The sequence below is a fragment of the Caloenas nicobarica genome, chromosome 31 (genome assembly GCF_036013445.1).
Source record: "Caloenas nicobarica isolate bCalNic1 chromosome 31, bCalNic1.hap1, whole genome shotgun sequence".
NCBI classification, from domain to species: domain Eukaryota; kingdom Metazoa; phylum Chordata; class Aves; order Columbiformes; family Columbidae; genus Caloenas; species Caloenas nicobarica.
This window is the reverse complement of record NC_088275.1, coordinates 2,484,373-2,497,658: the sequence shown is the minus strand read 5'-3', so window position 1 is coordinate 2,497,658 and position 13,286 is coordinate 2,484,373. Positions and strand designations below refer to the sequence as shown.

The window sequence follows — 13,286 nt, the reverse complement described above, 5'->3', positions numbered from 1 at the left end:
AGATTTTCAGGCTCCGGACCCCACCCTGAGCAGCATCGCAGCAGAAATAACCCTTAACGGCGCAATTAAAAGAAACTACGAGCTGGAAAAAACGAAAGAAAAAAAATCGGAGGAACATATTTACCTGGTAAAACCTGCAGAAGCAAGAGAACCGCGATTAAAAAGCTCGTCATGGTGCGGCCGGTGCCGCTCGGCGCCGCGTCGGGAACGTCTTGGGGCAGGAAATGACTGTTTGAGGGCTGGACGCAAACTTTGAGTTTTCACCGTGATTCGCCGGGCTGGGGGTCGTTGCGGACGGACCGACGGACACGGCGGCGTCTGTGACACCGGGGGGATTTCTCGCTCTGCAAAGATTTATTTTCCGATGGTTTTGTTGCAATTCTTGGGAAGTTTACTCCCCGGGGAGGGTTCAATCTCAAGAATGGTTTTGATTATAAGGGAGTAAAACGGGAGTTATTAAGAGCAGATCCTCCTGGTGGGCGGATTATTGATTATTTTCTATTTATTTACTATTTTTTATTACTTTTTAGTGGATAGAAACCCTGCAGGCTGGGCTGGTTTAGGAGCCGCGGTCGCTGCCTCAGGTACGTCACAATTTCACCTGCCGATTTTCCTCTTTTCTCTCAAAATAAACCCCAGGAAGATGTTTCTTGGAAGAGAAACAGGTAGAAGAAGAAAATCCAACAGTTCTGCTTTGCGAGGAAAAGCTGATACCAGGAAAGATGACGTGATGCTGGTGGAAACTGGTGTGAACTGGGGAATGGAAGGAGCAGGAGGTAAATTAGGCGGGACTAAACTGGCGTAAAACCGGTTCCAGAGCAGCTCACACAGCGATATAAATCATTTTTTGGGGCAAAAAACCAGACGTTTCACCCAAGACGGTTTGTTCTCCCAAGTGGTGTGTTGAGTGCGACGGGCGACACTGGGATTTGGGGGCTGGAGGACGGATCTGGGCAAACCGAGCCTAAGCAAGACCCAGCTTAAAGAGAGGAGCTTCATTTTGAGATAGAATGAGAAAAAAGTCATAATTAGGAAGATTTACCCGGCAAGAGATTGACTTTCCCAAGTGCAGCCCCAGTGGTTCTCCACCATCCGTCCCTCCAGGCACCTTCTCCCCATCTTAAAAACCAGTTCCAAGCCCTAAATTTCTGGGTTTTTTCCAGCAAAACGCCCGGAGGCAGCAGGGGCTGCGTGTGCCCCCCGGGGGTACCGGCCCCGCGGGACGGGGGCTGCGAAGTTCCCTCCAGCCGCTGGGAAACGGAAGCGAGAGTTTAATGACAAACAGCTGCGCTAAGCCTGGACTAAGGGGGGGCACGGGCTGCGGGCGGGGGCGGGATAAACACGGGGAGGGGGGATAAACCACGGGGGGGATAAACCACGGCGGGGAGGATAAACCACAGGGGGGAATAAAGCACGGGCTTCTCCAGCCTTGTGCCGTGGGTTTTAAGCCAAGCTTTGCTGTCAGTTTTAAACCAAGGATCCCAATGGATTTTAAGGCAAGGATTCCTATTGATTTTAAGCCAAGCTTTGCTATTGATTTTAAGCCAAGCTTTGCTGTTGATTTCGAGCCAAGGATTCCTATGGATTTTAAGCCAAACCTCTTAGGACACACAAACCTCCTGGCGTCTGGATTCCAAGGGGTTTCCCAGTTTGGCTCTTCCGTCTCCAGCCGCACGTTCCTTTCCCAAAACCTCTTTCCAATTTTGCACAATCTCTGGACTTTTACGCACTTCTAAAAAAATTATTCTTCAAGTTTACGCTCTTCTATGCCTTTAAAAAAAGTTATTCAAGTTTATGTCCTTTTATGCCTTATATTCAAGTTTAGGGGCCGCGGGTGAGCTCATTTCCCGGCTTTCAGCGGCGGAAGCGAAACTCGAGGGGAAATTAAAACCCGAATCAAAGCGGCAGCCGGTAAATGGGATTTATTGTTTTTTTCTGCAGACAATGGCCTGTCCGCAGGTGACGTTGGGATCCTGCGGAAGGGACATTGTCCTCTGGGCTTCGCTGCCCCGGACAGCGAGGTGGACGAAGGAAAACCCTGAAAATTTGATTTTTCCCCTCCCGGGAGGGTCCTCTGAGGAATTCGGGGGGGTTGAGCGATGGGGTTTTCTGCTCTAAATCGAGTTTTCTGCTCTTTTGGAAACAGCGGCTGCTGCCGGAATTACAGACTGAGATCGTGGGAAATAAAGAGAAAAAGGTGGGGCTAAGCAGCAACTCTTAAAAATAAAATAAAGAAATGAAATAAAAATTAAGATGAAATAAACTAAAATGAAATGAATAAAATTTGAAATAGACTAAACTAAAATAAACTGAAGTTGAAACGTAATGAAGAAGCTAAAGTAAAAATGAAATGAAGTGAACTATACATGAAATGAAGTAAACTAAAGATGAAATGAAATAAACTAAAGATGAAATGAAATAAACTAACGATGAAATGAAATAAAATAAAATGAAATAAAAAATGAAACGAAGATACAAAAATGGAAATAAACTAAACTAAAAATGAAATAAATTGAAGTTGAAATGTAATGAGACGCTAAAGTAAAAATGAAATGAAATAAACTATAAATGAAATGGAATAAACTATAAATGAAATAAATAAAGATGGAATGAAATAAACTAAAATAAAATGAAAAATAAAAAATGAAACAAAATAAAAAACGAAACAAAATAAAAAACGAAACGAAGAAGCAAAACCTGAAATAAACTAAACACTGAAACGAAATGAACTAAACTGAAAATCGAAACGAAGCAAAGGAACGAAGATAAAAATTGCCGTGAAACGAACCAAAACCCAGCGCAGGTGAAAACGCGGAGCGCCCCCCGCGCCCAGCGCGGCCTCCCCGCCGCCAGGGGGCGCTGTCCCGGGGCCCCGCCCCGCAGCCCCCGCCGCGCCCCCTGCTGGCCCCGCCCCGCCGCCATGGCGGCCGCCGTGTTCTTCGGCTGCGCCGGCATCGCCTTCGGGCCCGCCATCGCGCTGGTGCTGCTCACGGTGGCGAAGGAGCCGCTGCGGGTCATCGTGCTGGTGGCGGGGTGAGCGCGGGGGGCCGGCCCGGGCCCGGCGGGGAGTTTGGGGGGGGGTCTGGGAGGGAATTTGGGGGGTCTGGGAGGCCTCTGGGGGGTCTGAGGGGAGTTTGGAGGAGCCTGAGGAGAGTCTGGGGGGTTCTGAGGGGAATTTGGGGGGTCTGGGAGGCCTCTGGGGGGTGTCTGAGGGGAGTTTGGAGGAGCCTGAGGAGAGTTTGGAGGAGCCTGAGGAGAGTCTGAGGGGTTCTGAGGGGAACTTGGGGGTCTGAGGGGAGTTTGGGGGGGTCTGAGGGGAGTTTGGGGGTCTGAGGGGAGTTCGGGGGGGTCTGAGGGGAATTTGGGGGGTCTGAGGGGCCTCTGGGGGGTCTGAGGGGAGTTTGGAGGAGCCTGAGGAGAGTCTGGGGGGTTCTGAGGGGAATTTGGGGGGGTCTGAGGGGAGTTTGGAGGAGCCTGAGGAGAGTTTGGAGGAGCCTGAGGAGAGTCTGGGGGGTTCTGAGGGGAACTTGGGGGTCTGAGGGGAGTTTGGAGGAGCCTGAGGGGACTCTGGGGGGTTCTGAGGGGAATTTGGGGGGTCTGAGGGGCTTCTGGGGGGTCTGAGGGGAGTTCGGGGGGATCTGGGGGGAATTTGGGGGGTCTGGGAGGCCTCTGGGGGGTCTGAGGGGAGTTTGGAGGAGCCTGAGGAGAGTCTGGGGGGTTCTGAGGGGAACTTGGGGGTCTGAGGGGAGTTTGGGGGGGCCTGGGGGGAATTTGGGGGGTCTGGGAGGCCTCTGGGGGGTCTGAGGGGAGTTTGGAGGAGCCTGAGGAGAGTCTGGGGGGTTCTGAGGGGAATTTGGGGGGGTCTGAGGGGAGTTTGGAGGAGCCTGAGGAGAGTTTGGAGGAGCCTGAGGAGAGTCTGGGGGGTTCTGAGGGGAACTTGGGGGTCTGAGGGGAGTTTGGAGGAGCCTGAGGGGACTCTGGGGGGTTCTGAGGGGAATTTGGGGGGTCTGAGGGGCTTCTGGGGGGTCTGAGGGGAGTTCGGGGGGATCTGGGGGGAATTTGGGGGGTCTGGGAGGCCTCTGGGGGGTCTGAGGGGAGTTTGGAGGAGCCTGAGGAGAGTCTGGGGGGTTCTGAGGGGAACTTGGGGGTCTGAGGGGAGTTTGGGGGGGCCTGGGGGGAATTTGGGGGGTCTGGGAGGCCTCTGGGGGGTCTGAGGGGAGTTTGGAGGAGCCTGAGGAGAGTCTGGGGGGTTCTGAGGGGAACTTGGGGGTCTGAGGGGAGTTTGGGGGGGTCTGGGGGGAATTTGGGGGTCTGAGGGGAGCTTGGGGAGTCTGAGGGGAGTTTGGAGGAGCCTGAGGAGAGTCTGGGGGGTTCTGAGGGGAATTTGGGGGTCTGAGGGGAGTTTGGGGGGGTCTGAGGGGCCTCTAGGGGGTCTGAGGGGAGTTTGGGGGGGCCTGGGGGGAATTTGGGGGGTCTGGGAGGCCTCTGGGGGGTCTGAGGGGAGTTTGGAGGAGCCTGAGGAGAGTCTGGGGGGTTCTGAGGGGAACTTGGGGGTCTGAGGGGAGTTTGGGGGGGTCTGAGGGGAATTTGGGGGTCTGAGGGGAGTTCGGGGGGGTCTGAGGGGCCTCTGAGGGGAGTCTGGAGAAGCCTGAGGGGCCTCTGGGGGGTTCTGAGGGGAATTTGGGGGGGTCTGAGGGGAGTTTGGGGGTGTCTGAGGGGCCTCTTTGGGGTCTGAAGGGCTTTGGGGATCTTGAGGGGAATTTGGGGCCCAGAGGAGCCTTTTGGGGGGAGCTGAGGGGAATTTGAAGGGGTCTGAGGGGCCTTTGGGGGTCCTGGGGGCCCTTTGAGGGGTCCTGAGTGCCCTTTGGGGGGTCTGAGGGCCCCTTGGAGCCTCTTGGGGGGCTTTTAGGGGCAGTTGTGGGATCAGAAAACCCTGGGGGACACTGAGGGGCCCAGAGGGGGCAGCTGGGGGGTCAGAGCCTTTGCCCGATTCCCGCCCCCTCCCCTGATCTGGGTGTTTTCCCCCCCGCAGGGCGTTTTTCTGGCTGGTGTCGCTGCTGCTGGCGTCGCTGGTGTGGTTCGTGTCCGTGCGGCTCAGCGACCGCGGGGATGCCCGCCTGCAGCACGGGCTGCTCGTCTTCGGCGCCGCCGTCTCCGTCCTGCTGCAGGAGCTCTTCCGCTTCGCCTACTTCAAGCTGCTCAAGTAAGGGCGGTTTATAACGAATCCTGATGGATTCCGGTGCGCAAACCTCCGCTTTTCCAAAGCGCCTTTCCTCGTTGGCGCAGGAGTTGTTCCTCCTCGCCCCGCGCTTGTTTATAGTTATCCCCGCCTGTTCTGAACGAGCCGCTCGTGTTTTCTGTCCTGCCCGAGCAGGAAAGCGGACGAAGGGCTGGCGACCATCAGCGAGGACGGGCGGTCCCCCATCTCCCTCAGGCAGATGGCGTACGGTGAGCTCGAGATTAGAAATTTGGGATGATTCCTTCCCCAAAGGGCTGTGGGGCGCTGGAACAGGCTGCCCAGGGCAGTGGTGGAGTCACCATCCCTGGAGGGGTTGAAAATACACAGAGATGAGGTTCTCAGGGACATGTTTAGTGCCGGTATTAACAGTTGGGCTCAATTTTAAAGCTCTTTTCCAACTAAAACAATGGGACGTGGGGCTGGCGGTGGGGGCGGCATGGCCGCGGTGCCTCCCGGTAACACCCGTCTCCCCCCGCAGTCTCGGGTTTGTCCTTCGGCATCATCAGCGGCATCTTTTCAGTCATCAACATCCTGGCCGACTCCATTGGGCCGGGCACCGTCGGGATCCACGGAGACTCCCCGTATTATTTCATCACGTCGGGTGAGGCCGCGGGACGGGGGTTTGTGCCTCCTCCCAAGCGACAGGGCAAAGGAAACAGCCTCAGGTTGCCCCAGGGGAGGTTGAGGTTGGAAATTTGGGGTAATTTATTCTTAAAATGGTTCTGGGGCGTTGGAACAGGCTGCCCAGGGCGGTGGTGGAGTTGCCATCCCTGGAGGGTTGAACAGACAAGGTTCTCAGGGCCAGGGTTGGTGTCAGTGGTGGGTAACGCTTGGACTCAATGATCTAAAAGCTGTTTTTTCACCCAGACGCCCCGTTTCTCCGCAGCGTTCCTCACCATGGCCCTGGTCCTGCTCCACACCTTCTGGGGGGTGATTTTCTTCGACGCCTGCGAGAAACGTCGCTACGGCTGCCTGGGGCTGGTGGTCGCCAGTCACCTCCTCACCTCGGGGCTGGTGAGTCGGACCCAAACTGGCACCAGAAACTGTCCCCAGCGTCACAGCGGCCGTTCCTGTCACCGGGCCTGGGGGCTGCGGATCGTGGGGACCCCCCAAATCCCGGCCTGGGAGCTGTGGGGCGAGTCACATCCCTCTCAGGCACCTCCTGACACTAAGCAGGAGTTTAAGCCAGGCTTAAACGCTTCCCCTCGCAGTGGTTTGGGGGGGCACGTGATGTTGCTAACGTGGCTTTTCCCCCCCAGACGTTCCTGAACCCCCGCTACGAGGCCAGCCTGGGCCCCATCTTCATCATCACCCTCTGCACCGGCCTCTGGGCCTTCGTCACCGCAGGGGGGTCCTTCCGCAGCCTCCTCAAGTGCCTCTCCTGTAAGGGGGGGTCACCGCTGGGACACGGCGGGGGCTGTGTCCCCTTTTAGGTGTCAGGGGGTTGGATATGGGTGCGGGGGGACCCAAAGCCGTTCAGATGGGGCAGGACGGGTCTTGTGTAACCGTCTCCCTTTTTGTTGAACGGGGGAGGCTCCTGCGCACCCCCAAACACACCCCCAGCCCCAAACCAACCCCGCTGACCCCCCCTTTCTTTGTCCCCCCCACCCAGGCAAGCAGGAGGACAACAGCAGAGTGATGACGTACTCGGCGCTGCGGGTGCCCTGCGAGGACTGAGCGGCCGCCGCACCCAAGTGCCAAGGTGACCCCGGTGACACCGGTGACCCGGGTGACACCGCTGCCCCCCCGTGACCCGGGGGACACGCGAGAACCCAGGGGACGTTTTGCTCCCGTGTCCCCGTCCCATGTTTTGGGGGTCTGGCCCCGCGGGTTCCTCGTTAGCAGCTTCTGTTGGAGTTGTCCCCCCGGGGGGTGTGGGGCAGGACCCCCCTCCCCTCGCGTCCCCCCCGTCACGGCCCCGCTCTGCTCAGGGTGATGCTCTCGGGGCGCAGGGATCTGGGGGGCTCAGCCCTGCGCCCCCCCTTTCTGGTCCTGGCTGGTGTCTGGGGGCACTTGTGTGTAAATTATTATTTTTTTGATTGAGTAAAACCCCTTTTAATAGAGTGATGGGAACCACAGCACTGAGGCCATTTCTGGGACAGGGGGAGGGGGGTTGGTCCTCCCCATTTTGCTCTGCCCCCCATCTTGCTCTGCACCCCCCCAGCCCCTCTCAAGCTTCGGGGGGGTCCCCATTTTCCCCTCAGCAATGAGCCCCCTGCACCGTGGGGTGAGGAAGGGGCTTTATTTGCAGTGGGGTGGGGGCAGGAGCCGCCGGCACCATGAGGGGGGCAGCAGAGGGTCCCTCACAGCCCAGCTGGGGTGGGGGGGTCAAGTTCAAGGGCGGGGGGTGTCGTCCGGGGGGGTGCGGCGGGAAGAGGCTTTGAAGACGACATCGTGGTCCTGCGCCCTCCTGGCTCTGTGGGGGGAAAGGGCTGAGCTGGGGGACACAGTCCCCTGGTGGGGCACAGTCCCCTGGGTGGGGACAGTCCCTTGGGGGGTCCGATGCAGATTTTGGGGTGGGGGGGGGGTCTCTCACCGCATCCTCTTGGCCGCGAAGTGGCCGGCGAGGAGGAGGCCAAGGCAGCCGGCAACGGCGCCCAAGACAATGGTGACGATTTCACCTGCGGAAGGACTCGGTGCGGGGGACAGGGAGAGGGGGCAAATCCCCTGACCCCCCCAAGCCCCCTCAGGGCCCCCCAGTCCCATCCCTCCCCCCCAGGGCTGTACCTGTCGAATACCCTTGGGGTCCTGCAAGAGAAAAGTGAGGGCTCAATATGCAACCAGGATTCCAGGAGCTGTTTTAGGGGTGCAGGGGGGTGTGGGGGAGCCCTTTCTACCACTCCCAAGCCAATTCTCACCCCTGGGGAGGGATGACAGCACCAGGCGCTGGTTGAGCTCCTGGGGGGCCCGAAAATTATCCACCAAGCGCCGGGGTTGGGGCTCGGCCGCCGTCGTGGCGTAAAGGGCTCCCTGGAGCTGCTCCAGCTGAAATCGGGGGGGAACAGGCTGAGGGTGCCCGTCCTCATCCTCACCCCCCAAAAAATGGGCTGTGACCCCAAAACGGGGGGGTTTGACCCCCAAAAGTCCCACCTGGGCCCGGCTGATGCGGACGGGCTGCTGGAACAGCGTCCAGAGGACGCTCTGGTAGCAAGGCGGGGTGGTGAGGGACCCGTTGTAGCGGTAAAACAGGTCCAGGCGGGGGGGCAGCAGCGCCCCGATGCTGAAGGAGGGGATGGCCGTGGTCTGCCCTGGGGGGTGACGTTTGTGGGGCGTGGGGTTGGAATTTGGGGCGTCTCCCCCAGTCTCCCGCTCACGCCCCCGTTGCTCACCCGCGTAGCGGATGCTCCCGAGGTGCCTCAGGATGTTGTCGTAGGTGGGGTGGGGGTCAGCACCCACCTAGCGGGGGGAAAGGTGTCAGCGTGGGGGGGACGCACCCGGGGGGGGTTGATTTTGGGGTGCACGTACCTCCAGGAGGACGCCGAGCACGGCCAGGCCCCCGGCGTGGTGCTGCGCCTCCCCGGCGTCGGCGTAGAGATCGGCGTCGTAGTGAACCACGTGCATCTGCGGGGACCCCGCGGGGGGACCCCCGCCCCGCGGTGACACCCCAACCCACGGTGACCCCCCGCCCCGCGGTGACACCCCTGCTCGTCCCCTGTCCCACCCAGACCCCCATCCCCACCATCCCGGCACCTTCCGCGGCGTCTGGACCCGTTTCTGTCCCCGTTTCCAGGTCCTGTCCCTCGTTTCCCGCGCCGCTTCCCATCCCCAGCTCTTCCCGCGCTCGTTTCCCACCCGTTTTCCCTTTCTGTGCCCGTTTCCCGCCTCTATTTCCCCTTCCTGCCTGTTTCCCACCCCCAGCCCCATTTCCCTGCCTGTTTCCTGCACCCAAACCCCTTTTCCAGTTCCCTGCACCCAATTCCGGCACCCAGACCCATTTCCCGCACCCCTTCCCGTGCCGTTTCCCGCACCCTGTTCCCCTTTTCCAACACCCATTGCCCCCCCAGCCCCATTTCCCCCCAATTCCTCCCCCCAGTCCCATTTCCCACCTCATTTGCCCCCCCCATCTGCCCCCCCAGCCCCGTTTCCTACCCGCTTCCCCCCAGTTTCCCCCCTCCCCCCCATTTTGGGGACCCCCCCGTACCTCGGCGGGGGCTCGGTGCCCGTCCAGCAGGTGCTCGGCCCCCCCAGTGCTCCCAGTGTCCCCCCAGTGGAAGTGGAGCTGGGCGGCTGCGAAGCTGTGGGGCAGCCCCTGGATGCGCAGGGAGGGGGGCAGCGCCAGCACGGCTGCGGGGGGGGGGACACTGAGCCCTTGGGACCCCCTTGCGTCCCCCCCCGTGTCCCCCCCCGTGTCCCCCCCCGCTCACCGGTGTGCCCATTGTTGCGGAGGGTCAGGGTGGGGGTCTCGGGCTGCCCCACGGTGCGGATCGGGGGCAGCGAGGGGTCTGGTCGGGCCCCCCCCGTCCGGATATCGATGGGCGACTGGGATTGTCCCCCACACACCGGGTGGCCCTGGGCGGCCCAGTGGTGCTGCCCATGGGGACCTGGAGGGACCCAGGCGTCCGGGGGGGACCCAGGCGTCTGGGTGGGCCCCCCCCCACCACGATGGGTGCCGCTTTGCTTTACCTGTGACCCAAACTGCCCCCGTTTCCCCCAAAACGAGGACACGGGTGACGTTCCCGCTGCGCTGGGGACATTTATTCCGGCTGGGGGAGCGGGGACAAAGCTGATCCCGTGGGGGGGGCCCGTGGGGTCCCCGGGATGGGGCTTAACTGGGATTTGGCCGGATTTTAATTGGATTTGGCAACCAGAGCGAGACTTTTATATAAAGCAGGACAATGGGCCCATTGGAGCAAGGGGGACCCAGGCGTCCGGGGGTGGGGGGAATGGGGGTGTCACCCACCCAACCTCCCGTTTTGGGGACCCAGGCGTCCGGGGACAGGGGGAATGGGGGTGTCACCCACCCAACCCCCCCATCTTGGGGACCCAGGCGTCCGGGGATGGGGGGCTGCACCCATCCATCTCCATTCTATTTTGGGGTGACCCAGGCGTCCAGGAGTGGGGTGGGCGTCATGGGGGGGTTGTCACGCATCCATCTCCTTCCTATTTGGGGGACCCAGGCGTCCGGGAGCTGGGGGTGGGCATCCATCCCATTTGGGGGGACCCAGGTGTCAGTGGGTGGGGGGTGTGGGGGGGGTCACCCATCCCACCCCCTCCCATTTGGGGGGACCCAGGTGTCCGGGAGCGGGATGGCGGGTTCGGTGTGTGTGGGGCGTCCCTGGGTGGGGGGTCCTCACTCACCCTCGTACTCCCAGTGGGGACCTGCAAGGGGGGAGCGGAGGTTTGGGGGGGTCCTGGGGTGCGGGTGCCCCCAGCCCCGTCCCCGGGGTCACTCACCGGCGGGCAGGGCGGGGACCAGGCCCCCCAGCAGCAGGAGGGTGCGCAGCATGGCGGGGGGGGCCCCTGGGAACCCGCCCTTAAATACCCCCCGGGGGGCGGGGGGGGCGGGGGGGCCATGGGGGAGGGGCGGCTCAGGGGGTTGGGGGCCGGGGGGGCATTGGGGGGATTGGGGGTCCTGGGGGGCGCTGGGGGCGCTGGGAGGGGCTGGGGGCTTTGGGGGCTGAGGGGAGGGTGTGGGGGGGGGGCTGCAGGCTTGGGGGGTCCTGGGGGGCGGATCCCTTTCCCCAGCCCCGCCCCCTTTCCAGCCCCGCCCCATTTGCCCCAGGCCCCGCCCACGCGGGGGCGGAGCCGCGGCGCCGCGCGCCCAGCACGCCCCGCCCCGCGAGCGTGCCCGCTGACGTCACCCGGCCGCGCGCCCCGCCCCCCACGTGGGGCCCCACGCGCTCGGGTTATGTAACGGCGCCCCCGCGAGGTCGCTCCTCCTCATTGGCCGTGACGCGCGGCCGGCGCCGCTGCTGATTGGGCGGTTCGCGGCGGGGCGGGGCTCCGCGTGGCCCGGTCGCGCAGCGGGGGCGTGGCCACATCCCCCCCCCCCCGGCGCGGAGCCCCGTGACCCGCCGCGCTCCCCCCGCCCGCCAGGGGGCGCTGTCCCGCGCCGCGCCGCCTCGTGTGGCCGCATGGGGGGGCGTGGCCGCGGCCCCGCCCCTCCAGGCCAATCAGCGCGGGGCGAGAACCGCATTGGGCAGCGCCGGCCCCGCGGGAGCCAACGGGAGCCCGGGGGGCGGGGCGCGGCCCGGAGGCTCCGCCCACTGCCGGGGGCGCGGCGGCCAATGGGGGGCGGCGGGGCGGGGCCCGGCGGGAGGCACGTGCGGCCGCACACGTGTCCGCGTGGGGCAGCGGCAGCCGGGGCGGAACCGGGACCGGAGAGCGGGGCGGGAACGGGAACGGGGACAGCGGCACCGGGACAGCCGCACCGGGACAGCCGCGCAGAGATACCGGCACCGGGACACTGGGACGGGGACGCCGGCAGCGCCGCCGCCGGGAGCAGGTGGGACGGGGGGGGCGGGGCCGGGTGGGGGTCCCGGTGCCGAAGGGGGCGGAGGGGCGAGCGTCACAGTTTTTCCCCAATTTCCCCACGTTTTCCCTCCTTTCCTTCCCCCCCAGGCCGGGTGGCACCGCAGGAGCTGAACCCGCCATGGAGTCCCCCCCCCGCGCCTGCTCCTGCGGCTCCCCCAGCCCCCCCAGCCCCCCCAGGCCGGGGGGTCCCTCCCGCAGCCCCCCCAGAGCCCCGCGGACCCGCAAGCGGCCGGGGGGGCCGGACCGAGCGCCCCCCGGTTCACCCCCATCGCCCCGGGCGGGGAAGCGGCCCCGGAAGGGGGACGGACGAGACGCCCCCCCCAGCGACGCCGATCGCCTGTTTGCCCAAAAAGTGAGTTTTTGGCAGCAAAATGGAAAATCACCCCAACCCGGGAGGGAGTGGGGGCGGGACAGCATTTAATCCCCTAAAAATGCACCTCAGTTCCCCACCTGGAGCAGTGGGGGACACACGACCCCCCCAAACCTTCCTCCTCCCCCCAGTGCCGGGAGCTCCGCGGGTTCATCCGCCCCCTGGCGGGGCTGCTGGAGGGGCTGAAACGGGGGCGATACGACAGAGGTGGGTGCGACCCCCCCAGGCCCCCCCTTTCCTCCCCCCCCCGCGCCCCAAAGAGGCTTCACAAGCTCCGGGGTCCCGCAGGGCTCAGCAGCTTCCAGCAGAGCGTGGCCATGGACCGGCTGCAGCGCATCATCGGCGTCCTGCAGAACCCCGGGATGGGGTGAGTGTCCCCCAAAACCCCCCGCCGTGGGGCGCCCCCGTGTCCCCAGCATGGGGCTGACGGGGGGTGACGGGTGTTTTCTCCCCCCGCAGTGCCCGGTACCTGGGGACGCTGCTGCAGGTGGAGCCGATGCTGCGCGGCTGGTTCCCCCACGTCACCCCCCGCAAAGCCCCCCAGGAGCCGCCGCCCCCCCCCGCCGCCCCCCCGCTCCCCGCGCGCCGCCGCCCCCCCGCCGGCCCCCCCGGGGCTCCGCGCTGCCGACACCCCCCCGGGGACACGGCGGCGCCGGCGGGGGGACGCCCCGGCTGCCACCGACCCGGGACCCCCGCGGCCCCCCCGGCGCCGGATGCCTGACCCCCCCCGGGCCAGGGGGGGGCCTCTCCTGGTTTTCTTCAGTTTTGCCTTTTTTCGGATGTTTTATTTTTTAATTGTGGACAGTGAAACCTGCAGGCGGGTGGGGGGGGCAGAGACCCCCCCCGAGGGAGCCCCAAAGCCCGGGGGGGACACGTGCCTTTGCTGGGGGGTCGGGGTCGGGGAGGGGGGGCTGGTTCCCACCCCCATGTGCCTTCCCCCCACGTGGCGTTTGGGGCGGGGGGGATGAGCCCCCGGCCCCGCCGTGGGGCCGCCCCACGGCTCGGCCCTGCTGGAGCAATAAACGCCGCGGGAGCGGCCGGGGCCGCCCGTGCCGGTGTCGTTTGTCACCTGGGGGGGGACCGGAGCCGCCCCCAACACCACCCCGGCCCCGCCCCCGAGGCCCGAGCCCCGCCCACGCGTCCTAAGCCCCGCCCCGAGCCCTAAACCCCGCCCCTACGCCGAGTCCCGCGTCCCAGCCACGC

The 13,286-nt window shown here is 63.6% G+C and overlaps 3 protein-coding genes across 3 annotated transcripts; 2 read left to right on the top strand and 1 right to left on the bottom strand.

Annotated features, from left to right (window-relative positions):
* The first annotated feature begins 2,916 nt into the window (after nucleotides 1–2,916).
* APH1A (aph-1 homolog A, gamma-secretase subunit) lies at nucleotides 2,917–7,305 on the top strand. The gene is made up of 7 exons (XM_065653735.1): nucleotides 2,917–3,033; nucleotides 5,033–5,203; nucleotides 5,375–5,448; nucleotides 5,718–5,840; nucleotides 6,126–6,253; nucleotides 6,499–6,622; nucleotides 6,852–7,305. The coding sequence occupies exons 1-7, from the start codon at nucleotides 2,921–2,923 to the stop codon at nucleotides 6,914–6,916; spliced, it is 798 nt and encodes a 265-aa protein (XP_065509807.1). The 5' UTR covers nucleotides 2,917–2,920; the 3' UTR covers nucleotides 6,917–7,305.
* A 268-nt stretch (nucleotides 7,306–7,573) lies between these two features.
* On the bottom strand, nucleotides 7,574–10,685 carry CA14 (carbonic anhydrase 14). Its single transcript, XM_065653706.1, has 11 exons — nucleotides 10,634–10,685; nucleotides 10,538–10,558; nucleotides 9,604–9,780; nucleotides 9,381–9,523; nucleotides 8,705–8,800; nucleotides 8,569–8,635; nucleotides 8,330–8,487; nucleotides 8,098–8,224; nucleotides 7,967–7,987; nucleotides 7,776–7,860; nucleotides 7,574–7,655 (listed from the first exon to the last, which is right to left on the bottom strand). The coding sequence occupies exons 1-11, from the start codon at nucleotides 10,683–10,685 to the stop codon at nucleotides 7,574–7,576; spliced, it is 1,029 nt and encodes a 342-aa protein (XP_065509778.1).
* Nucleotides 10,686–11,466: 781 nt separating this feature from the next.
* On the top strand, nucleotides 11,467–12,918 carry CIART (circadian associated repressor of transcription). Its single transcript, XM_065653726.1, has 5 exons — nucleotides 11,467–11,684; nucleotides 11,801–12,065; nucleotides 12,215–12,290; nucleotides 12,372–12,450; nucleotides 12,543–12,918. The coding sequence occupies exons 1-5, from the start codon at nucleotides 11,467–11,469 to the stop codon at nucleotides 12,802–12,804; spliced, it is 900 nt and encodes a 299-aa protein (XP_065509798.1). The 3' UTR covers nucleotides 12,805–12,918.
* The last annotated feature ends 368 nt before the right edge of the window (nucleotides 12,919–13,286 follow it).

Coding starts and splice junctions, on each gene's coding strand:
- CIART (XM_065653726.1), top strand. CDS start 11,467: ATGGGGGGCGGCGGGGCGGGGCCCGGCGGGAGGCACGTGCGGCCGCAC. Junction 11,685..11,800: donor AGCGCCGCCGCCGGGAGCAG/GTGGGACGGGGG, acceptor CTTCCCCCCCAG/GCCGGGTGGCACCGCAGGAG. Junction 12,291..12,371: donor ACGGGGGCGATACGACAGAG/GTGGGTGCGACC, acceptor GGGGTCCCGCAG/GGCTCAGCAGCTTCCAGCAG.
- APH1A (XM_065653735.1), top strand. CDS start 2,921: ATGGCGGCCGCCGTGTTCTTCGGCTGCGCCGGCATCGCCTTCGGGCCC. Junction 5,204..5,374: donor GCCTACTTCAAGCTGCTCAA/GTAAGGGCGGTT, acceptor CTGCCCGAGCAG/GAAAGCGGACGAAGGGCTGG. Junction 6,254..6,498: donor ACCTCCTCACCTCGGGGCTG/GTGAGTCGGACC, acceptor TTTCCCCCCCAG/ACGTTCCTGAACCCCCGCTA.
- CA14 (XM_065653706.1), bottom strand. CDS start 10,685: ATGCTGCGCACCCTCCTGCTGCTGGGGGGCCTGGTCCCCGCCCTGCCC. Junction 9,781..10,537: donor TCCCCACTGGGAGTACGAGG/GTGAGTGAGGAC, acceptor GGGTCCCTCCAG/GTCCCCATGGGCAGCACCAC. Junction 7,656..7,775: donor TTCGCGGCCAAGAGGATGCG/GTGAGAGACCCC, acceptor TTCCCCCCACAG/AGCCAGGAGGGCGCAGGACC.